This window comes from Cinclus cinclus, chromosome 1 (assembly GCF_963662255.1).
Source record: "Cinclus cinclus chromosome 1, bCinCin1.1, whole genome shotgun sequence".
Taxonomy (NCBI): Eukaryota; Metazoa; Chordata; class Aves; order Passeriformes; family Cinclidae; genus Cinclus; species Cinclus cinclus.
In genome coordinates, this window is record NC_085046.1 from 65,509,576 (window position 1) to 65,535,460 (window position 25,885).

Genomic DNA, 25,885 nt, shown 5'->3' on the forward strand with positions numbered 1-25,885 from the left:
TTAATTTTACTTATTTAGGCGTCCCTTTCTCTAGTTCATTCCCCAGTATTGTCACTTTGTTGTAGAAGGCTATCAGGTTAGGCATGATTTCCTGTCCATAAGTCTATGTTGACTAGTCTCAATTACCTTAACCTTCATGGTTTCGGAGACCACATGAATTCCAGGAGGATTTTCTCTATGACCTTTCCAGGGACTGGGATGAGGCTCACTGGCCTGTAGTTCTCCAGACCCTCCTTCTTGCTCCTCTTGAAGATAGAAGAGGTGCTTGGTCTCATCCAGTCTCCTGGAAGGAACCTCTCCCAGTCGACAGTGTATTTCAAATCCAATTGAGAATGCTTCACAGTGACATCAGGCAGCTCTCTCAGCAGTCAAGGACACAACCTCTCAGGCCCTGGGAAGATATTTCCATTTTGTCCCCTAACCTGATTGTCCTCCACTGAGGATAAGTCTTCCTTGCTCCATTAGACTTTTCCACTTATCTCTTGCCTGAGACTGCTAAATGCCGCTATGGGTGAACTACTGAAATTGTCCTCAGGACAGACATGAAAAGGACTTTCTGGCATTATGGCCAGGGCACTTCAATAGGAGATAGATGTATAGGTGAGGGGTAATGGGGGGTGTTACATTATAACCAAGCCATGAGATACAAGAAGAAACTCATCCTCCTCCAACAGTTTTGTCAACAGAATCTTTGTTGTTCTATTTTTCGCAATACCTGAAACAAGCCCTTTCTTTTGAGCCACTTAAGATTTATACGGAAATCTCATCTGAATGAAAAAAAACCAAACGTATTACATGTCTTTTACTCAAGAATTTTCTTCAGATGAAAGTTAAATGGCATTAATAAATATACATCTATATCACTAGGTATGATTTCATGTGCTACTGTGCCAAAAATCTGTACAATACCAATGATGATGCGCTTGGGATAGGTGAGCTGCAATGTAGACATTGTTATTTTTCAAAACCCCATAAAATCACACAAAAGAAAACAGAACTACTATTGGACACATGGTTTTCTATTCACTGAAGTCCAGATATAAGGTTACTTATACAAATCTAATCTTGTGCTGTCCAGTTCCTTAGGTGTATATATATGTGTGACGTAGAGTCACCAAATTGGATATTGCTCATCCATTCCCTGAGGAGGCTGGAAAAATCTCACTCATGACATTATGACCTTTCCATCTTCTTGTTACATGCTCACTGCATACTATTGATATTCTATACGTAACACTTTTTCCTGTGATGCTCAACACTGATCAATTTTCCCACATCTTCTCTCAGTGTGTACAACCACAGACACACTGAGATATATTTTGGGGGTAGGGAAAAGAGGATGCTCAGGTCATCAGGCAGCAGAAGGACTGCAGCACCAGAGTGGTGAGGGGGCACTCAGGGAGCCTCTGCCCCACAATGCACAAACCATGGGCTGGGTCACAGCAGCAGCATTTGACACATTTCTCAAAGCAGCAAGGCCCCACAGTGCTGTGAATAAGAGAGCTAAAGACTCTTTAGATCAGGGAAGAGGGGTGCAGATGCTGAGGGCACAAACCTTATTTTCAGGGTGTGAGAGCTGATGTATCTAGACCAACCAGTTGTTTCACAGCAGCCAGTTAACCACTGCTTGTGTTTGCATAGCAAGACAAGGGGAGGGATCTTTTTATACCTCCTTCACCCAGGAGAGGGCTGAGGCAGACAGATATATTTGAAGTATCAACTGATTTTTGATTGCCTCTTCTGGCCTTCTTTTGAGCTGGCATGTGGGGAAAATCTCATGTCTCCCTTTATTTGTAGCACAGCTTTTGCTGATGTTGGGTACTGCTGCAAGTGCTCAGTACTTCAACAAACCCATGCTTGATTACCTAGAGGCTCACAGCAGAAGGAAGAATGAAATAATTGACTAGCTGTAAAAACTTATATGTAAACAGCATAGCAATTATTCTATGTAAGGCATTTATTCTTATCCTGAGGAAGAATTTCAGTCACTTAAGTTTGGGTTTTTTTGTCCTTTTCCAAATCCTTGCCTGTTCACAGCCTCCCATTTGTTTATTATCATCCACACCCTACATTGATGAAGTGGGAATCTTGCTGAAGGCTATTATTGCAAATAAGGCTTAGTAAAATGAATATGGGCAGGAAGAGCAAGTTAAAGTAATCCAGGCAGTTTTTGTTCTACAGTGTCCTAATTTTTTAATCCTTCTCTTGGCACATACAGTATCTCTGAAGGTAACTGGCAACCATATCAACTACTGTAGCCAAAATAATGTTTAGGAACTTGACTGCTTATCAGTTGTACCCCAGAAGCCAGGCAGGTAGTTAAGAGTTCATGCAGAAGGTGCCAACTGTAGCCCCTTCTGCTATTCAGAATATACTCACTGACTTTCCCACTGTTCAATTTCTTTTGGCATTAATATACTTCTATTTCCCATGATGGGAATACAGAGAAACCTCTTCCTCCCACCCCTTTCCCTCTGCATTACTTTCCGTGTTACTCATGGCACTGTGAGCTCTTGGACGTGGGGCTCAACACAGCAAGACCCTGGTCCCAAACTGGGACCTCCACAAGCTACCCTAACACCAAGTACTAGTGGCTGTAAGAGAGAACATTCAGGTTCATCCACAATTCACAACAGTTAACACCAGCAGGTTCCTCACAGGAGACGTGCACACAGCGAGGAACAGCGAAGAGCTACGGTCTTTTGTAACAGCTCACCTTCAGTATTTGCTTTGGAGCTCTCCTGCTTTTCCCAGTTCTTGGCTGACTTAAATGTTAACAGCACAAACTCTTTGTATAAAGATGATAAGCCTAAGAGGGATAAGAAAATTTTATTTACGTTAGTTTATAGAATAGAAAAATACAGAACTAAACTGTATCTGTGACTGTGGCCAAGGACTTTTCCTGTTGCAAATGTTTTCCAGCTTTAGCCCGAGCCTTTTAAGAGTAAACACCAGCAGTGCTGGTTTGTGCCCGAGAGAGGGTGCTGAAACAAAATATTTACTACAAAATCTTCAGAGCTCCATAGTTGCTCAATTCAGTGCTTCTGCCTGCATAAATTTGATTTAGTTTTTATTTTACTTGCTTGAAATTTAATACAAGATTTAAATTTACAGAGATATTATGCCGCTGTAGTTTCAAAGCTGAAAATAACATTTAGATAGAATTAACCATACCAGAGAAAAATATGGGAACAAACTTCCAAATTTTTACTTCAGCCTGATTACTCAGATTTGATTCCATGCAGTTTTATTGCTGACAGTTCTGAGTTAATAAAATTAACAAAAATTAATGCAAGTTAACTGAAGGAGGAGAAGTTTAGGTTAGATATACAGAAGAAATTCTTTACTGGGAGGGTGGTGAGGAACTGAAGCAAGTTGCCCAGGGAAGCTGTGGATGCCCCACCCCTGGCAGGGGCCAAGGCCAGGTTATATGGGGCCTTGAGCAAGATGATCTAAAGAAAGGTGCCCCTGTTTATGACAGAGAGCTTGGAACTAGAAAATCTTTTATCTCCCTTCCTACCCAAACCATTCTATGATTCTATAAAATTCTGTCACACTGACCTTGCAACTCCCCTTGGTGTCACTAGCAAAATTGAAGTCTGCAGGTACATAACCCTTGTCCTGTCCCAAAAAAATTAGAAAAATAATGGATAATAGAGGAAAGATATTCTCTTTCATCTGAGCTAGATGCTCAGAGACAGAAAAGACATTGTGCCAGTGACTTAGATGCTGCTGACAGAACAATCTTGTGAAACAGGCATGTTCTGAGTTTAAATTCCAAGCTTTGGAAGAGGTAATGGTCAAGGGCAGTGACTGCTAATAGGTGACATGGTAATGGGAGAAAGACTTTCCTTTCCTGAAATAAAACTTTCTCCTGCTGATTGAAACTTAGTGGGAGCTGAATGTTGCTGGTAGTTGACTGATCAGTGGTACCTTGTCCACCCTGTTTCCTACTGAGCTGCAAGCCCAGTGGGACCTGTCAGCTCTGAAGTCATTGCAACTCAAAGGTGCTTTTCACAAGATGCAGATATGTCCAAAACATGACTGGACACCACCTTGGGCAGTTGGCTGTAGGAGACCCTGCCTGAGCAGGTTGATTGGACCAGATGATCTCCAGAGGTCCCTTCCCACCTCAACCAGTCTGTGATTCTGTAAATTAGGTAGTTTGTGATAAAGTACAACCCCTAGACCAGCAGTGCTCAACCTAACTCCCGGTGGTATTGCACTTCGAGCAGTGGTGGTTGTGTAACAGTGTTGTCCCAGAATGAAGTGCTGTTTAAATTGCCTCTTCTTACTCTGCTTGTTTTCAGGGAATTTCAGCTGGAACTAAGCAAGTCTATTTGTCCATATGTCAGCTTATTTTTCTGTCTTTTATCCCAGGACAGTGTGCTGCTCAACAGTCACTGAAAGCTGGCTGGCAGAGGTTTGCTGTGCTTGGTGCCTGGGATCCAGCTAAATGCATGGCATCACCCTCCCTACAAAACAGATGAATCCAAATTCTGCCACAGCCCTTAAATCTCCAAATTCAGGTCGTTAGATAGGTAAAATATCCATAAAGCTATTACAGCTTCTCTTAGATGCCACCAGAATCCTATTTGTTCTTCTATGGAGAGACTATTGTTTTTATAAAAAAAAGAAAGTTGCTTCAATAGAAGGAAACCAGTTAAGGAAGAAAACTATCAATTAGTATGAATATAATGTGTCAGGATCAAGGAACTGTAGAAATTAGAAATGGGACATCTTTACCAAACCTGAATAAATGTTTCCTTTCTGTTTTAGGTAAAGAAGAACAAGAATAAAGGCAAAAATACCTTGTATTACTGTATTCTTAAGTCTACATTTGGCTTGACACAATAACCCATATTATTTTGGACTGTAAAGAAATAGGAGTAAAAATTGCGAAGCCAAAGCATTGCAATGCACTGAGTCACTTCTATGTTCCTCTGTCAGTCAGCTTCCAAATTGTTCTTTGCTCTACAGCATCTAGAGAATGCTGAGATTTTTGGACAAAGGGGACAATTTTCTGTTTAGGGAACAATTTTTCTGGGGACAAAACAGGTATGAAAAAGTATTTCTCCTCAGTATATCAAGATGGTTTGTAAAGACACACAAAGAATTAAATGGATAACCTATGGAAAAGATGAAATGGGGGAAAGGCCAGCAGGTCAACCTCAGGAATTGCAGCAGTTAGTGTAGACTAACATGCTGGAATTTGGAAGATTGAGCAAATAAGTTTGTGTCCGTAAAAGTGGGTTAGAAATTACATAAGGACACTCTTTCATGTGAATCTCCTGGCAGTATCATTTCTTGGCAAGGACAGCCCCGGGAAGATCGCCACCTTCACTGCCCTTGGTGGACTTCTTTGTCTAGATCCAAGAGAAAGCAAGGGCTGAAATAGTACGTGGACAAAGAGCCAATCAGGAAGGAAATTTAGAGGTCCAGAACAACAGTGGTACATTTTGGACAAACATAGCATGTCTGTACAACAGGTATGCTTTAGTTTTTGAAGATGACACCAGTCCTGCACCACAAATGGTCTCGTTAACTTATTTCTACTGTTTGTCCCACTGAAACTGGGAAACACATCTCTGAGCTCTGGTCAACCAAACTATGAACACAGAATTGAGAAGGAACCTATGGAAGTGCATGTATGGATATGTAATTTCTTGACAAGTTTTCCTTTAGAAAATAAAATAAAAATGAAAAATATGAATAGTTTCTAAGAAATATCATTTAGCTTTTGAGTGTCAAATATTTCTTTATTAACAGCAGGGACAAAGAAGCAGGAAATTTTTCAATCAACTTTGGTAGTTTAAATAAATGTTTTATAGTAGCTGTAAGACTTTGTTAGCACTTGGAACAAAAATGAGTTTTGAAGGTGTGAGGTTTTGTGCTTGTTACACCAAGCACAAAGCCACTTCCTTCCCTGATTTTTTTTCTGTTGTGTGTCAGAGGCTGAGTTGCGATGGGTGAGTTTTGTTTCCTTCCTAGCCAGCCTAAACATTTGCTTATCAATCCCTCCCTGACAGACGGCTCTCCTGGGAGATGCCACGGTTAGAATCATAGAATCATTTAGACTGGCAAAGACCGCTGAGGTAACTGAGTCCAAAGTAGCCATTAGGTGGTGGATCTCACTTTGGCGCAGCGCGTGGCGGATTCGGGGCTTCAGGTCAGAGAAGTTCAGCTTGGAAATACAAGTGATGGGCCATAGACCAAACCCAAGTCGAATACAACAGGTTCAGTGACCCTCTCTGCTCCCAGAGTGGCCCGACAGTGAATTGAATCTTCCCATCAGGGTAGATTCCAACAAAGGCAAACGGCCGCCATCTGCCGTCACAGCTGGCTGGGTGATGGAACAGCACCACGCAGCCTCTCCCCCCGCTCGGATCCTGCTGCCCACCGCCTCCCCACCCCTCCGCTTTGCTCTGCCCTCCCCCGGCGGAGCCCCGGCCGTGCCTCCCGCCCCGTGCCCGCCCTCACCGGGAGGAGGCGGTGCCTTATAGGGCAGAGCCGCTCCGAGCCCGCCGATACCCTGGACAGCGCCTGGCCGCCGCTCCGCCGCCATGGTGAGTGTCCCCCTGCATCCCCTTCCCTTCCCTTCGCTTCCCTTCCCGCACACATTCTCCGGGGGCCGTCTGCCTCCGAGCCGCCGCTGCCCCTCTCCTCCCTACCCCCCGCTCCTCCGGGGCCGGCGGAGAGCCCCCGCTGCCCGCCCTCCTTCCTCCTTCGCCGCTATCCCCGTTCCCACGGGCCGCGTTCGGGGCGTGATATTTCGGGGGGAAAGAGGGGCCATGGCCTTAGGTGCCCCCAGCCCCCACGAGAGGCATCCGAGCCGCCCGCGAGGGTCGGGTCCAGCGGCTGAGCTTGGACATTATAGGGAAGGAGGGAGGGACAGAGAGACTTTAGGGAGCGGGGGAGGAAAGGTGGGGGAGAGGGAGCCCCGGGGACACCCGCGCAGCGCGGAGAGCCGGGCGGCGTGCGGGGACGGGCACGTGGAAGAACGCGGTCCTGGGTGGAGGGAGGGAGGGATGGAGAGAAGGAGCGAGAGATGCGCAGCCCCTGGGCATCCGTCTCCATCTCCCCGGGCCCCCTTCTCCCTGTCCCGCTCCGAGCAGGTGCATTTTGCTCTACTCAGAGGTGCGTTTGAGGGTGCTACATACACCGATTATTCCCCTTAGTTTGTTATCTTAACAGAAGCTCTTGCTTTAGCCGTGCAATCTGTAGTGGAACACTTTTTTTTTGTTTAGTTTTGGGGGTTTTTTTGTTGTTTTTTTTTTCCTTTTGTTTTGTCTTTTTTTTCATGTTATGAATGAACAATAGAGTTTTAGATTCCAGTTCAGCATTTAAAAGAGTTAAAGTGGAACAATGAAGTCACCTGTTTAGTGAGCAAGACCGATTCCCCACAGCACACTGTGTCTTTGCAGCCATAATAACTTTCCCAAAGGTGCTCATCCTGTTTATAAACAGCGATGCATTAAGTGTAATGCTGACCTTACAAAGTAGAACAGTATCAAAGAAGTATGTTGCAGCCTGAAATTTTGAGACACATTGAGATGCATAATTCGGTGAAGCTTGTTGTATCAGAAGCTTGAGACACAATTAACAACAGAGCCTAGTTTTTCTTTTATATGATTTAACAAAAAAAATCTTTTTCCTCCCCCAAATGTCTTTACATCATATATAGTAAATTCTGCCTTCCTTGAATAAAATTCAGTTCAGATCCTTCCCCCCATAAATCCAGACATGAGTAATATCCAAATAGTCATTCCATGAATTAGCTTGAGTCCTCTTTCTAAAAGTAATGTACCCACCTGCTGTCAGTCTGAATCTGTTTCTGCTATATATTCTATTTGCCACCAGCTCACCCTTCGGATGATAGATATGAGAAGAAGCTGTTGAAAAGACCTGAAGTGGTGCAGTAGTTTATTCTGCCTAAGCCCCCCCTAAAATGACCCCTCCCCTCCCGCCACTACATAATTGAATTCTTATTTCCTGACAATTTGGAATATAAACACAAAAGCTATGACTAAATTACCATAGCTGCACAAAGCCTAAGTTAATACCAACCATTGATAATATCTTCCTTGTGGCAGAGGAAGAAGGTTACAAAGATACCTGGTGTTGCAGAAGCTAATGTGCATTATTTATCAGTAACTGGTACAGGTAATACTTAGGTGCTCAGGAGTACTGAGGCAGCTGGAAAGAAAGGTAAAATACCCTGAACTAGGTAAAATATTTCGTTTTGATTCCTTCCAGGACTGAGATGAAGTCAGTTATACTGTTGCAAATCAAGGAAGCATTAGTTGGTAACACAGGCATTGGCAACTTCGTACCAATAGAAATTATAGCTGAGATCTACCTTTAACCTGTTCTTTCTGGGGCCTAGAGCTGTTCAATTAACCCTGGCATTTTTCTTGAAATGACGGGAAGCAATAACCAGAAGTCACCATTCAGAGCTACACATGGGTTTGGATTAGCAAATTTTCCTCTTCCGTATGTCCAGTAATCTTAGCGTTCAAAAGTTTCTTACATTTCCCAAGCTTTGTTACTCATACAAAAAAAGGCATTCTGAAGAAAGAATTGCCAGTCTGAGAAAGTCCTTGAAGTGGTTTAAAGGCTGAAGGTTCCTTTGGCTCTAAAAGTTAGAAAGAGTGTCCTTGGAGTAGCAGTTACTGAAATGAAAACCTGAGATACTGATGAAAGCTGTTGCAATGATGCTAATGCAGGGTTAAAAGTTACAGCACATCGATTTCTAGATGGACCTGGAGCTTGAGGGCAAGGGGTCATGGGGACATCAGAGTATACAACCAAAGGTATCAGGAGCAAATGTAGGACAAACAGATTTTTGGCCTAAGTAGTGGGAACACTGACTAAGCATTCCCTTCTCTAGTTTATGTGGCTAGTGTCCTTTAAACTCAACTGAGAGTTTTTTCAGCATCATGGGTGTTCAACAATCACTGTTATTTGTAGAAAGTAGCATAATAAAACTTTTTTTTGTTTGTTTCGAGAGTACATTTTGCTGAAGCAGGAGACCAATGCCATCATTTCCTCAGCATCCTCACTGTATGAGGGCAACCTCAGTGGCTTGGTTCTTCTGTTTATGTAGTTCACTGCAGCTCTCCTTGCTTCAGTGAATCTAGGTCAAATTACACTGGCTCAGGATTTGGCTGCAACCTTGAACTTTAAACCGATTATACATTTTGATTTGTCAGTGTATTTTCCATGGGGTTAAATCCCACTTTTATGGAGTAAGAGGGTGTATAACATTGCACAGTCATGGCAACTTATGCTTACAAAGAGACTAGGTAGCACTAAGGTAAGCATAAACATGAGGACTGTATTTATTAGGTGCCAGTATCTATACCTCTACAAGGATCCAGTGGTAGAGGGCGACACAGAAGCTAGAATGTTTTTAATTTCCTTCAGAGGCTTTGACACCCCTGTAATCTGAAGCCAACACAGAAAGACACCTAACTCTTTTAAGCATTCATAAGTATCGTGGCCACCATATCAGGATATGGACCTTGATATGGGCATACACTGAAGAGCATACAAAAAGGGCCCTAGAGAGAGCAAAAAATGCCTCTTCTTTGTTGACTGTAGCCAAAATAAACCCCCATCTCATTGTCCATTGGTGTTTGTTAGTTTCTCTGAATACTGCATGAGAAAGAGTATTGCAAAGACAGTGTTCTAGCCCCAAACAGTGACATGCAAATTAGAAAAGAACGTTTTTCAGCAGAGATCACCTCAGCACGAATACCTGATGATACAACATCCAGTGCTACAGCACCTACAAGATCTATCCAGCTCCAGCAGAGGGAATGGACTGCAGCAGCCCTGCCATCCTTCCATCCAACCAAAGCAGGAAGGCAGGGGTTTTCCAGATGACACAGAATTAGTAAGCTATGAGAAAACATGCTGAGAAACTGCATATAGAGCAGAAAAAAACAAAACCAAAACAACAAAAAAAAAAGCCCCCACAACCCTACTTGCATAGAAACTCAAGAAGAGACACTGAAACCTTTTGCATATGGTGGAATTGATTAGGGAGGAAACCTACCAGGAACTGAAGTAAGAGTCCACCAATTTATTTGCATAGTTACAGATGCCCACTTACCTGAACCTGCATGCTACCCTTGGTGTTGATCCCTCTCATCTCTAGGAAGATCCTTTGATTCTTGAAGACTGATTATTGTATTTTCATTACAAGCAGTCTGACTTGTGAAAAAAGCACAGTCCTGTTGTTCATCAGGCACTCGATTTTTACATTCATTTGACTTTATAGCGTCTCTTGACTTTACTGAAGACAAAGGTTACTCATAGGCAAACACTAAATTTGAACATCTGACTCAATCAAAAGTTGGGAAAAAAACCTGCAACAGTATTTTCTTGAGGCATTAGTGAAGTCCAAAGTAAGGCAAATATAAAAGGCTAGTTTATTCCCTGATCTAAGCAAAATTCAAGCGTAAATAAATAGAATAATATCATCATTCCTCCTGATGCTTTCATACCATGCTGTATGAGAGTTTTGTTAAACACTGCCTGAAAAACTGATTTAGAAGCTGAGGCATTATTAAGCCTTATACAAACAGAGTCCAAAGTCTGTATTCAATGATAAAGTAGTATGTCACAAATGCAGCCTGATTTGTAATTAAAGAAGGTAACGGAGAAGGGAGGGAAATTATGAGGATGGAATTAAGGGTACACCTGGTTGTTCCAGCCAGGGAGCTGCTGGGATGAGCCTGCCTCGTGAGGCAGTGGTGGGAAGGCACAAGGGGGATTGCCCAGCCATAACAAAGAAGAAACACCCTGGGACGTGCAGCTCTGTCACATTATAAATGCCACACTTCAGACTTCGAGCACACCAAATTTATCAGACCATTGGTGAGCACATGGCAACAGTGGAGCTTGTAAATCCATGATCTGCATACAGCCTGCATGGCTTGCCTTATCATATGCTAAATACACGGGCTGCAGTATCTGAGTGACTGCACCTTTACCCGAGGGACTACCCACAGCTGACAAGTAGAGTACAATATGAAATGAAGTGAATATTTATGACATCTGTGGGCTTCTTATCTACCTAACTAGCAGCAAAAGCCACTTTTAGTTTTGGAGGACTAATTAAATTCAGATTTAAGAGGGTAATTAGAATGCTTTACATCTTCAAGAAATGACGCCATTATATTGGCATTAGTACTGAAAGTACTCTGACTTGATGTCAGTCTAGCAGCAACAGAGTGATAATTTTAAATACTGAGTACATCTAGGTAATGACTTTTAAACTGCACTGAATTTCCTTTTTCTCAGTCAAAACTGACTGTGATAAAGTGGTAAAGTTAGCTCCCCCATACTGAAGGAAATCAAACCCTCTCTGGTTGGTAGAAATTTGTACATGAAGATATGTAATTAGAGAATAAAAAATTAAGATCATTTTCATCATCATTTGGAGAGATTTCAAATTTTTTTCACCCTGAGGAGGACAGATATGGAAATGAAGCAAGACATAGTTCATATTCTGTGTCATCATTTGAAAACCAAACACAGCAAGAAATGGAAATTAGAAGTAGGGTGACCAAGTTTCAAATAAATATCCTAAACCCAAGCATTAGGAGCCATAACCAAACCAGTCTTCCCCTAGATCTTAAAGAACCTCCTACAGGATGCTAGTCAGTAGTCACCACCATTCATGGCACTTTTTAGCCAGTGAAGACAATGTGGTACAGAAACCTAACAGGGGAACTGACTTACACACGATAGAAAGCATGCAGCTGTTGTTATTTCCTCTGTGTGACAATAACTGATGCAGTTTACAGACATTGTGTATCATTAGGGTATTACCATGCAGCACAGTCATTAGCATTTTTATTCTGAGGAAAGTGTCCGTCTGGGTGTTTCCATGGTGTAATGGGTTTAAGAGTCTGGGCTTTAAAATTCCAGTTATGTGTGGATTAAACTCTAGGATACCCACTGTTGGGGCTGATGGAGAAAGGGAGCTAATTAGCATGTGCACCCTCTTATCCTGTGCCAGCAGACAGCGCTCTGTTATTTGGGTTTCATACAAATTTTAAGAAGAGGTGGCCTTGGAGTTCATTAGGGTTTATTTAGGGTTTTAAAGGAGGTAAATTTAGAATTGCTTTGGAGGAGGAGACATAAGAGAAACTCCCATACTTTCTGTTTTCTTCTTTATTAAGCTTGAAAATCAATTGTAACTTCCTTTCCTCTCCTTGCCCAGTCTTCTTCAAACATGACTGAAGTCCAAAACATGAATTAGCATTTGAAATACAGGGATTTGCCCTCAAGGATTTAAGGGAGAAATGGAAGAAAGAAACAAAAGTTAAGGACCAGTTATTAGAAGAAGATATTTTCCTCTTTAATTGTTGTTTCGTGTTCTTAAGTGACAATTTGGAAAACAGGTATCAGCTTCTGCTTCCTTATTTCCTTATATTACACTTGGATTTTCACATCCAGCTATAAGCAAAACAATACTGTTTCTTGCATTTTTCTGTAAGCATGGGTAAAACTGCTCCAAATAGCAAAGTGCTTTCAAATTGGCAGGGAATAAATGGTTGGCAAACTTTTTGAGAGTGATTTCCTTGTCAGGGAATTGGCACATCTCTTGGTAAGGCAGTTCTGAGTATTACTGTCCACACCTGCTTTCTCTCCAATTGCTGGCTGCAGCCAGCCAAGTTACTTCTGCTGGGGTTTAAAAGATTAGCTGTGAGGTTGTGCAAGTTCTGATCTGGTAGGAGTTGGTATTTGTGTCAGAACCATGCTTTACTGTGCACGTGGTATAATTTTTTCACAATTTGCCAATAGTCCATGCAATTCCAGAGGGAAAAAAACATTGTCTGTCTTTATGTTTATATGCTTGTCGATTTATTATTTAAGTACCTTTATGTACTAAGTAGTTTACACAATTTGCATTAAAAATGGCTACTCAAAATTATCCTCCTCCCCAAATTCAGATGCTTCTGTGATATGAAAAATATCCCATGCAACAGGATATTTTTTTTTAGAACCAGCTGCATCTGTCCCCTCAGCTGTTACTATTATGTGCCTTCCAAGAGTAGCATTTCAGTATTGCTTTGCTGTTACACCGGACTGTACTGTGGATTTAAATATTAAAATCATCCCTTCTTATCCAGGAGTACCCACTTACCTTGACTTGACTTCTTTCCAAGACACATTTTTTAACATTGACAGAAGACTATGCATGAAGCCAGACAAAATCTCCACATTTTGAAGTTAATGGAGGAAAAAGAAAAATCAAAGACTTAGAAAACAAGCATATCAGAAACCAGTTGAGATTAGCAAAGTCTTTATAGGTTCCTTTCTTCTTCCCACTTCCCGCTTCTACTGAAAGCAGAAATGAGAGTTGTCTTCTAGCCAGGAATGATCATCACGCTCTGAATAGTGGATGGCTTATTTATGTGGGTTACCTAAGAAATGCAACTCTTCTCCCAAAAATTAGGTATGTCCACTGAAAAATGTGTTAGAAGAATCTGGATTCACCCTAAAAAGCACTGGTGGAAATTTTTCCTGTTCAAATACTGAAGCTATCTGCTTTATCTGGCAGCTTGATAATTAAGAACCATGAGAAAGTACTGCTCAATCAGTCCTTCTCCAGAACCTAAAGAATGAAGTACATCACATCCCTAGTTTTATAGCATTCTTTTCAATTTCCAAGACTATGTTTTCAGGCAGAAATTTAGTTACTTATTCTCTCTAAAATTTTTTTGTTTTTCTGATATGTGTCAAAACCATCACAAGATCTTCATGCTCTCCCTTGAAAGCTGAGATACAGCTTGTGATTTCTTGGTGCTGAAACACATTTGAAACTTGTCTTTAAAATTGGAAATTTGTGCAAGGCAACAGAAAAGGTAGCATTTAGCTTTATTGTTCTGCAAAGTAGAAATACCTTTCCATTTGAGTGAAAACTGAAATGAAAACCTTTTGGGTTTAATGCAGTTATTTCTTCCTTACTTCTGTAGACTTTGTAAGCCTGCACTTTAATAGCATCTGCAAAAACCCTTGAAAGAATAAAAGCTAGATAAAAGTTATTTTGCTTACAATAACCTAAAGAAAAACTAAAAAAATATCCCTTATAACCTACCCTGGAGAAAAATAACCTTTTCTCTCCCCCCCGCCCCGTTCTACATTTACTAAATTAGCAGCATAATTTTATTTCAAATCTGGTATAATTAAAATGTCCCTGCAGGACTGCATTTGATAGCTTTTTTTTTCACAAAATAATTTCTTTGTCATCAATCTTGAAGTAATTTTCTTCTGTTTGCCAGACACCTTTGGGAGATGGCAGAATTCAGATCAGAAAGTGTTTTGATGGAAAGGTAAAAAGCTGAAAGCCAAGACAGAGAGCAATGTCATTAAGACAGGTGTAGAAGAGAAACAAGACAGCACTGTTCCATTTTTCACTGGATGTGTTTTCCTGAGTTTAAAGGAGTGTGACTATTTTGATATTCTGGCTTGTTAAACCTCAGGTCTTGCTGAAGTTTTATATGCATCCTGCAAGCACTTAATAAACCCAACAGCTCCCGAGCACTCAATAGGATAAGGAACGTCCCAGTCAGCTGTAAACAAGAAACCCATATTAGAGCCCTGGTGTTCTGGAAATTTGAGGTTTCATGGGTTATTGCTTCTTTTACAAAGGTGTCCCCCCACTGTTCCACCTCCAAATATGAACAGCATTGATAAGACACTGGTGTAAGTGTAATTGTCAGAGGCTTTCATTGGATGCAGTAAGGTGGTTGTTTTAGCAGAGAGGACACAATATCATTCAAATAATAAGTCAGTGTAAATTAAGAACAGTGAGCTCAATGACAAAGTAGAAAGCAAAGTGAGATGATTAAATACCTGTGACACTTCATTCATCAATCCAGCATTAGATGGGGTTTGAGAATTTGTTACGTGAAATGATCATGCATTTGACACCATAAGCCAGTTTAGGATATATTTTGATCAATGTACAATTGATCAACTCCTCAGGTTAATACTACAAGTAGCTCACTTTAAATTAGGAAAGAGACATATGCACAGTCAGAATGAAGGAAGCTTTTGATTTCAATTAGAACCCTCAAATAACAGTATTTATACCTAGCTGGGGAAAGTACCAGAGGACATCTTCAGGCAACACCTCCTGGTTTGTTTCTTACAACCTTCATAAAATAAATTATTTGAAATAGATGGATTTAAAAATCTTTAAAAATTAGTGATACCTGGAATTATTTTATTTTACCTGCTAACCTAACTCTCACAGCTGTCACACATTTGCTCCCTCACCACATTTATAGATTGCACAGACTTAAACAGAGGTATATATTTCTTGCTATAGTTGTTTTTTCAGGGGAAAGCTTAATAGCGCTGCTTTTTTGCCTGAAATATCTTCGTACCGTATGATATTAAATAACTAGATTTACTATTATTAACCTTTGCCACTCTTTCACACAATACATTTCACTGGCAAACAATCATTCTGTGTCTGCTAGTTAGTTTTTCTCCCTTAGTTGGTGTTGTTTGGCTGGTTTTTTTTTTAGTACAGAAGGTTCTTATTTTATCTTTTAACCTTTTATTAAGGTTATCTCCACTGAAACTTAAGTGCCATCAGTGCTGCTAACTTCTCTTGTAAAACAAAGGTATTTATTACGTTTACTTATAAGAAATTGTCATCTCTTCAAACAGTTACTCCTAACAAAACACATATAATACAAAGTAAGAAGAGATGCTTATCCTTCTTGGAAACCTAAGCTTGTGAGGATATTTGTTTTCTGGAAAGCGGTACTTGATCAGTGCCTGTGATGTGTATCAGGTCTCAGATTCTTCAAGCTGACCCTTGCCAGCAACTCTGTCTTCCTCCCACCTGCTCTCTGTCCACAACAGAGTATCATTGAACCTCATCGATGCTTAACTATCAAGGGAACCAAAATTTTTCCAAATGATGTCTGTCTTCATATTGGCTTTTTCTTCTGGGAAGGAATCCGCTCAGTCTGGGTGGGTGTGACATCCACTGCAGTGCAGCGCTCTCATGGAGCAGTTATGTCACATGGAAATTCCCAGCTTCAGTGGCACTTGACTTTACAGGTCAGCTTAGGCTGATCCTATCAGTTGATCTTCCTGAATGCTGAAGAAAGCTAGCTGTGGGAAAAGCCTCCACCAAGAAAGCTGATCTTCTAATACTGGACATAATCACAAAGACACAAGATGTATTGCAAGACCACCAATACCCACTCAAGTACTGGATGTTTTCTAGTCATGTTTTCTTTACATATTATTAGGTATCATGACATGCTTACCCTTTAGAATTTTTCAGGTTTTACTTTTCTTCTTTCAATCAGCAGTGACTGGTAAAAGTCAAATCAAATGATAAATTAGGAGATAAATGTCTATTACAACTCACAAGCTTGGATCTGCTTGATTTAAAATTTAATGTACAGATTTTAGAAGTATGTATTTTTACCTAAAACTTCATGCTTCTTTCCCAGAACAATTTATATTCCCAGTTGAAAAGCTTGCTGTACTGAATTTCGTGCCCACATTTGTCACACAGAAGTTAAACAGTTTTGTACATGGGTAATGACCTCGAAGTGAAACTGAAAAGCTTTGCATGTGTTGGAAGATTAAGGCTGAAACCTTGGAAGCTGGGATGTGAACTCTCTAATCCTCAGCAGCATGCTACAAACACCTACCCCCTACTCCGTTCTTTTCCTTCCCCTTTTCCTACTTACATCCCTATAAATATCTCAGGAAAGGTTCTATTCATTTGGGCAGAAACTACAAGAAATGACACAGCAAATGATTGCAAACCAAGAAAAAACTTTTCTCTGGTGGGGAAAAGAAAACATCCCGATCTCCTTCACCTGAACTGTAAGAACAAGAACAGCTGAGTGCTGTTACTTTTAAGGATGTGGCTAAAGCAGGATGCATGACCTTTGCTACCAGTCACTGCATGGAGAGCAACAGATAGAAAACATGCACAGACGTACCTCAAGCTTAGTTATCTTTTCAGCATCCTGCTTTTCCTGTTTTTGAAGAGAAATTAAGATAGAAAAGCCCCACTCCTGGCAGTGGGTCCAGTGAGTCTGGCCAAAGGGACTGTTACATCCATGTGGAACTCTGCTGGTCTCTCCAGCAGTCAGCATGGCATTTCTCCATAAGGTGTTGGGTTATAATTGTGCTATGAACATGCCCCCTCATAAATCTCCTGCTTCTTCCAGGGGCAAGGGGATGGGAATTTATCCTGGTTTAATGTTCTTGTATAATTCAACAACTTGAGCAGGTTAGACAGACTATGTATCAGGGTAGATTTTGCCTTTGGGCAGCTACTTTGCCCAGTTTAACTGTATTTATTTTAGGTGTAATTTTGCACAAAGGAAAAACAGCTGGGCAGAATTCATCTTAGTAGATTTAATGTGTAAATAAGACACTCAGGAGAGAGTTTGGGGGGGAAAAAGCAAATACCTAAGCATTATAATAGATGAGCTTTTGTGAGTTTTAATCCCACTTTGTTCCTTCCTGAGCTTTCTGAATTTACAGAGGTCAGTAAAAGTCTTGATTTAGAGGTATTCATTTTAAATATAATTCTGGTTTTACTGTAACAGTGAAAAGCTTGAAAGTATGAGTAACTTCTAGATTGTGTAAATTTATGGAAAAAAATAACTTGGTGGCTTATTTCAGTAAAAATGTAGGGCAGAGGGGGTTTGATTTGGGGGATCTATCCTAAAGAAGTCATTACAAAAGCTAGCTGAAGATTTGAACACCTCGCTGCTGCTGTTCCAGCTGTGCCAGCTCCCAGGCACACAGCACCATTCCTTTGCTGCAGGTCACTGTCCTGCACAGCTCACATGAACCCGGCACAGTGTATTTTAAGAGCTCAGGTTTGGATAGTTTCATTTAACCAATCCCTTTATCTGAAAGAGGCCACAGCTGTAGAACCAGCACTGCCAACACCTCTGCAGGGTCGTTCCCCGCCCAGGGGAAGCACAGCTGAGAAGCCAGTGCATGGCAGTCCAACTCTCCAGCTAGCACGGTGGCTTTCATGGTATTTAAAATGCCACAGATGTTTATCTCTGATTTAGTTTTTGTGTATGTTTATGAGGGATTCAAGGCAGTTAAATAATTGCATCAACTGGAAACTGTTTCACTCATGAGGACGAAAGTATTTTCCGGACCAATATTTGCTTCTGAGAAAATAATGTTTCCTATGTTACAATTTTCTACTTACACATGGAACCTTTTGTATTTAAATAGGCTTCTGTACACATTCTGTAGCTATTGCAACTTTAAAGTACTTCAGGAGTATGAAATTAATAGTAGTGAATTTCACAAATTACTAAGATATTGACTGTATGTACTGTACATGGATAAGTGATGCAAACAAAATCTGCTGCATTTCATCCATTTTCTCACATACAGTACCTGTAGCATTTTATATGTTAGAAGTGCATTCTGCTTCATACACCCTGACAACAAGACTTTGTTACTGGTTTGAAACAAGTGTCAATTACATGTATGTAGAGAGCTGTCAGTTTTTCCAACGTCTCTCATGGTTTCCCTTTTTTTTAACATGCTTCACAGACTGTATTCAATCTCCTACCACTCCCATCCTTAGCAAAAGTATGTCTATAAGGGGAATTGAAAGAATAGGAAAAAGTCTGAATTAAACAATTATTTGGTTAATATTTTACAAGTTGAGTTTTTGACTTACAGTTTTCTGAAGGGCTGTTGACAGTTGCCTGTCTCAAAGACTACAAGATGTAAAAAAACACCCTAACTCTTTATTTAATTTTATATGTTTACATTTTAGTACTTTAATTTAATTTCTTCTCCTTTAAAGAGAAGAAAACACAGCCCTACTTTTAAGTGTGCCCAGAGGAACTAGAAATGCTACCCACACAGACTTTCAAATACTCCTGCCTCGTCTCCCCTGCCAGCAGCCAAGGACCCCCCAGCACCGGTACAAGCTGCTTAAGAAACTCAGGCAAAACTGTTCAGTGGGGGAAAGCTCCAGCCAGGGAACACATTTTATAAAATCCTTTTTGATCCCCCTGCCTGTATCAGGAGGGGCAGTCAGTCCCTTGCACATTAATCCCTGCCATGGGGACACAGTTGCAGACATCTGGGATGGCAACCAAGAAACCTACTTCTTTGGCATAGAGTGCCCTTTGTCCTCCTGCACTGCCAGGATTGTGGGAAAACCAGAGCTCTCGCTTTTTGGGTTTTTTTGGGGGGGTGTTGTTTTAGTTTGGGGTTTTTCCAAGGTTCTTTGTCCAACAAGCTATGAGATCATGTGCAGAGGCTTAGAATCTCCTGCGCATCTTAGATTGTGAAGTTTGTTACAGCAGAAAATGAAAAGATTTTCATAGTACTAGAAAGGATATGTTAACAGCTTGTCCCTGTTTCTTTCTCCAGAAAAATTATCAGTTGTGTATGCCAAGCACAAAATAAAGTCCTGCGTGCGTTCTACTAATTTGTGAAATCAACTTCTCAGCAGCAACAAAATCTGTCTGCAAATAGTGAGGAAAACAAACTTATCAAGATATGGCATACTGAGAAAACTGAGCTGCCATGTAAACTTGTAATTCTCCCCTACCATTTCATTTGCTCCCTGTGCCCTTTTGGGGTACTTATTGTATGGGTCTAAATGTAGAATGCAAAATCTTTGCTGCAAAAAATGTGCAGTAGCACATGTGGCAAATTTTGGGCAAACACCCTCTACCTAGTATATATTTGGGGAATATTATGTTCCAAAACTAAATAATCTGGTAAATCCAAAGCCTTAAAGCAGTGATTTCCTCCTTTGTTTTGGCAGAATTATTTTCCTGTGCTTCTCAAAGTGCAGCTGGCTGTCTTGCTCTTATATAAGGTGAAGTTGTATACTGGTTCTTCATACACAGTTTGGTTCGGCATCCTTTACCAAGTCTAGTTGTTTGGAAGCAGGTAAACTGAGATGTGCAGGCTTTGTATTGCTGATATAAAATTAATTCTGACACTGATCTGTCTTCCCAATGCCTCATAATGTCAACAAGAGCTGAACAGACAATTAAGAAAGCAACCAAAACAGAATTAACCTCTCTCTAAAAAAACTCATTGGGGTTCTTTGCTTGTAACTTTAAGACCTGCCTGCTCCAAAGGAAACTTTCTGTTATTCAAGCCAGAACTCATTCCCAGGGATTGCTGCTTTGCCTGACGAAGTGATGTATTCACTCAGGCTGTTAGGAGGAGGCAGAATTTTTATCTTTTCTTTCATTTTTAACTGACTTGCTTTTTGTTTATTCCCTCACAGTCATATATTCTTGCTACATTGTCACTGACAGGAATTATGTCCCAGCTCAGGTCATTCTGTCATTTTAAATCTGATTGTTAGAGCAAAGCAAAATGAGGTCAGTAATTGCTACCATTTTCATGGGAACTGGCAGGCCACATCTGAGGTCTCCCTAGAGAAATCTTCTTTAATTACAAGTTAAGCTGATGTTCCCCTGTGTAGCAGGTAGAATTGAGTAGGATTACTTTTAAAAGGATTGCACTGATCTGCTTTGGTGACAGTTTCATTTTGAAATTCTGATAACAAGCAAGAGGATGGATTATAAAGATACGGTTCTTGGGAGTGTACATGACTGACAGATACTTTAAATTGGGTCACAGCAGCAGTGCTTCCTTTTTACTCTTCTTTTAAGGCCATATAATATCTATTTTAAGGGCTGAAATTGGCTTGCATTATTTCAGTGACTACTTAGTAGGTTCACAAAGAACAGAGGGAAAAAAAGGTTTGGAAATTGCAGAAGAGAAATCATGCAAACAGTCATTCAAGAAAGGGAACTTTTCACTTGGAGATACTGTGACCCTCAGCCTTTGGTAAGATCGAGAAATAAAAAATGTGTAAAAGTCAGAATGCTTTCAAGCACTTGAGTTATGAAAGGGTTTTGTAAAATGAAGAAAATATTAATGGGTTCTTAAATCACTTTTCTTCTAACCCATGCAATTGTAGTGCAGGAACCTGCCATATTCCTTCTCCTTGTACTTAAAAAAAAAAAAAAGAAAGAAAAGAAAAAAGCTCGAACAGCTGATAAATTTTGTAAAAGCATTTTATCATGCAATAACTAATCTGACAGTAGCGTGACTGGTAAAACAAGTCTTGCCTCATTTTATGTGAGCAGTTAATATTTTCTATGTCTCCTAGCAGGTTGCATGGTCCAGAAACAAGACTGATGTCTGAAATAGCTCACATACTTACAGTGTTTTCACTAAAATTCTTCTGCCTCTTGGTGCTTTCTCACCTGTGGTATTGATGGTGTTTTAAGCTGATTTGAGTCCTGACAAAAACCATAAAGCAGCTATTCCTCCATCCTTATTCCCATGTATGGGATGAGCAGGTGCAGTGCTGAGCAGGACTACAAAACCAAGTGAAAATAGACCTCTTGTTAAACAAAATTAAAAAACCCAAAGCAGAAGGAAGCTAAATATTAGTGCCCTTTTATCAGAAGCAAAAAGTCTGGGCTATGTTGGCTCCCCAGCTGAAAACAGCTCAAACTCTCATTTCCAATGTGAGTCACCAGCCATCAACCCACAACTGATCAGGCTCGAGAGAAAACTCTTCCTCCAGCATCTCCTGGCTGTAAAGACCTGTCACACACAACTGAGGTGCTTGCAAAGTGCCCGCTTTTGGCAGCAATCCCCAAAGCCAGGCAATCCATTTTCAGGAGTTTTACACCATGTTAAAGTGTTGCACAACTCACTTCTCAAATGTAACTGCAGTAAACCAGCTTTGGGGTTTTGTCTTGCATTATTATAAATTTCTCAGTATGTGGAAGGACTTGCCCTTCTGCTTCACCACAGGTGAAATCTGGAATTTTCAGAGAGCCATAAGAGCTCTCTTTGTGGTACCTTAGTATTGCGAGTTAAAACCCAGTCTTTTGGAGGAACAAAGGAAAAATAGAAAGCAAGGTATGTTTTGTTAGCTAGGAAGAGAGAATGAAAACACCGATGCTAAGCTTTTACAGTTTGATCTTCATTTTGCATCACAATTTTTTGGAAAGGTGAATGCTAGAAGATCCAAAAGTCAATTTAACTTTTTTTTCCCTTTCATTGGGAAATCATCCATTGCATTTTCCCTTATGTGTGAGATAATTTTACCATTCCCTAATCTGTTGTTTCAGACAAGCGGCAGTAGGAAGGGTTGTCTATAGATTCACACCTGTAAAAAAACCCAATAAAAAATTCAGCAGTGAAGGTGGATATTGCAGCTATAGAGGGGGTTACAGCTGGCATGGGGCGTGCCTGCACTGCGGTTGCAACCATGAGCAGGATGGGGTGCAGGCATGTTTTGGGAAAGACCAAGCATGGCAGGTCTCCTTGGGTCACTCTGCCATTCCGAGGTGACCAGCTAAAGCCTGGCCTGGAGCTCAGAGACCTGAAGCAGAGCGTGCTTGCTGTTTTGGGGGCAATGAGCAAGCTCAAAGGGAACTGCTTCCTCAGGGTGAGGAACTGTGGTACCCACAGTTTGTACTCACTGCCACGTGGGCAGCAAGGCAAAGGCTCTGCCTCTAGCAGGCCACTGTTTCTCTCAAAGCCCTCTGGGAATAATACTCAGAGAGCCATAAGATGCTTAAGGAGGGGTTCTTTAAGAGAGCTTTGTGCTCTGACTCATGTGGAGGCCACCCCAACTCACACTCCACACAGCCAAGTGTGGAAGTTTTTCAACCTCCGAGCCGCAAACTCATCCGCTTCCCTTTCACCAGAAGGAAAGATAACAGGAACAGATACTGAAGGATGGGACTGGCTTTCTGCCACCAGCTGCTTTAGCAGAAAACAGGAATTAACTCAGGGGAGGTCTGTGCCCTGTCCCTTCTGGGCTTGCTCTTTTCTGTGGTAGTTTTTGTCTGCCTGTGGGAGCTGTTTCTCTGGTGTGGGCAATGACAGGGGATGTTTGCTGGGTCCACAGTTCCCATTCCTAATGTTAAGATCTGGTTTGGGTGTGGAAACATCCACAAAAAGTACCATTAGCACAAATGGAACTGCATAAAGGTGACATTATTTACCAGAGATGCATGGAATCTGCATGGAAAGCTGGTTTGGGTCCATGCTTGCCAAAAGATTAATTTCTAACTCCCCAAAGAACAGAGGCATATTATCAAGAGGAAAGATTTCTTTTTTGAGCAACCTGCTCTAGTGGAAGGTCCCTGCTCATGGTAGGAAGGTTGGAACTAAATGATCTTTAAGGTCAAACTACTGTTCTATCTAACTTGAACTCATATCTGACATGTTTTTATTACTTTCTTAACTGCTTGGGCTGGCACATCCCCCTGATTTTTTGAGGGTAGTCAGCCATCACTACCATCAAAGAAAAGGGAAATTTGGAGCTGGAATAATTTATTTCCACATCTGGATTCTAGTGCCTGCTGCGACTCATACTTAAATTTTCCATAGGGAGACCGGACCTGTAGTTGCAGAAAAATAAATTCCAGAGGTAAATACTAGTCTGAGGCTCAGGGCTGATTTAGAATGCAAGCTGAAGGTCCACTGACAGATTAAATATAGAGCAGGTGTGAACTGTGGCATCACAGGCACGCCTGGCATGCTGGCTGCTGCACGTATCCAGGTACTGCTTTCTTATCTTGGCTGTGTTTATCAAGGGAAATACTAGTGTAGGTACCCAGCTCCAGAAGCAGCCACTGGCAATCAGAGGGAAGCAGCCACAGCTGCTTAGTTACTACCCTGCAGAAAGGGAGCTCCTGCACCCTCTCCAAGCCCATTCATCTGCACAGTGCAGGGAGCAGGGTGCCCAGGTCTTGTCCCTTGAAAAAGGAGCTTCCACATCTCCCTTGGGACCACAGACCTCATCAAGACTCCTCAGCATCACACACCACAGCACTACACCCCAGACATCTTGGATGATTCAACTCTTTCTTGAAAGATCTGTTTGAGTAGAGAGAACACAGAACTAAAATTGAAGATGAAATTAAATTCAGTTTGCTGGTGTAAGGAGGATCTTTGAGCATGCTCCTGGTAATTTAGGGAGTCAAATATTCTGCTTCAGGTTTGATGCAAATAATACTGGCAGCCTCCTGATTCCCTTCAGGCACTGCTAAGCCTTGTGGTAAAATTCCTCTGGGCAGCAATAAATTAAGAAAATCTGAAGTCAAGCCACCTAGACAGCCAGATAAAACCTCTGGCTACATTTAGCTGTGTCTTTTACCAAACTTCACATCCATTCATTTTTTTATGTCAGAAATGGCCAGCCAGTCTTCTTGTTGAGCAAACTACTGAAAACTGCATTTTCTTCAAGGCGGTGTAACCTGAGCAGCTACTCAGAGAAAACCTGCAAGCCTGCCTTCCCTTTGCAGCTACCTTCCCCTTATCTTTACATCCTCAGTAACACCATCATCCGCCCAGCTCTCTCTTCAGTGACTAAATCGGCACAAGAGAAGGTGTTCAGCACTTCTGGCTGTAATGTCTGTTCAAACAGCTGTTCTCAATTCCCTCCAGTGAAAACCAACCTATTTGATGAATCAGTTCCCCCACCAATTTGCTTTGTCAGATAACAGGCAGACCTGCAAGCTACCAGCCTCACCTGGCTGCCAGCCTGCAGTCAGCCATTTCTAAATACATGCAAAAAATAACCCTCAACTGCAAAGAAAACTGTCACAAAAAACGCTGAATTTGGTAATATCAACTGGGAAAATATCCAGACATTTGCACATACGCATGCAAGCTCTAGCAGTGGAATAAATCATATATTGCATAGTATGAAAAATTAATAGGACTAAAATATGATCTGGCTGAAAAACACTGAAAATAAAATACAATTTTTCAGACCAGACATGGCTCTCACTAAGACCTTTTAGAAATACTGTATACTGCTCAAACATAGACTGTGCTATTCTGTGCTATCTTCAAATATGCTCTTGAAGTTTTTTTAAAAATTTACTGACCACAGTAACAACATCCTTCTTTCTTGGAGTGCTTACAGTTTAATGTGAAAGCCTTCTGAAGAAATAGGAAGAGAAAAGAAACATACAAAGACCATTCATTTTTTTATTTTCTGTGCTAAAGCTGGAACAGCCTTCTTTTGTTTATTTTTTTCCACTATACCGTATTTTTCAGAGATTTTTGCATTACATTAAAATGTATTACACAGCTTGCATCTCCAGAACAAAGATACAGCTCTCTCTTTTCTTGGAATTCTGAAAGAATGACTATATATTTAGATGGAGTTGTTTACACTCTTAGTGAACAGTTCTTTTCTTAGCTATTTTTGGCTATTTTCTGCAAAGCAAGAGCATTACCAAACGTTGTCCACATATTATATGACCCAGACCACCAGCAGGACTTCCCTCACTTCTCTTGGCTTCAGTCACTTCTGTCATACCAAATTAAATGCTTTTGAAGGAGATATGGAAGGATTCAGGCAGTGAGATTGCTACAGCAGCAAAAAACATCTCCCGTGGATCCACCTTATGTTGGCAAAAGAACCCTTAAGGCAGCCCAGGTTACCACAGAGGACTAAGCTTCTTCTAGGAGTTCTGGCAACACCACTCTGCTGGGTAAGGTTTTTGTGGCACAGCCCCTAATCCTGTTACCACTGGAGTGGAGAGAATGTCCCAGAATGTGGGACACAGAAATTACCATGTCAAGTAAAGACTCCAGTTTCTCTCTTCAAATGATTAATCTAAAATGCTAATAAGGAAGATCTAAGATAGTGTCTCCTCTAGCTATTTTTCCCTCCCTCCCAGTACATCCATGGGACATAGCAGCAGTCTCATGCCCCAGCTAATTGTGTTTCTCTCAAGAGCTCACTCCAGCTTGTTCCTACTCTCAGTGAGATTACCTAGCAGTGAGATTCATATATTAAGCATAAATTACACAAAGCAGC

The 25,885-nt window shown here is 41.1% G+C and overlaps 1 protein-coding gene across 1 annotated transcript in view; it reads left to right on the top strand.

The window, feature by feature from the left end:
- The first annotated feature begins 17,942 nt into the window (after window positions 1-17,942).
- ELOVL2 (ELOVL fatty acid elongase 2) overlaps window positions 17,943-25,885 on the top strand; it is a 37,011-nt gene continuing 29,068 nt past the window's right edge. The window contains exon 1 of the mRNA XM_062498960.1: window positions 17,943-18,055. Within this exon, the coding sequence (XP_062354944.1) occupies window positions 18,053-18,055 (3 nt within the window). The 5' untranslated portion in view covers window positions 17,943-18,052. The remainder of the gene's footprint in view (window positions 18,056-25,885) is intronic.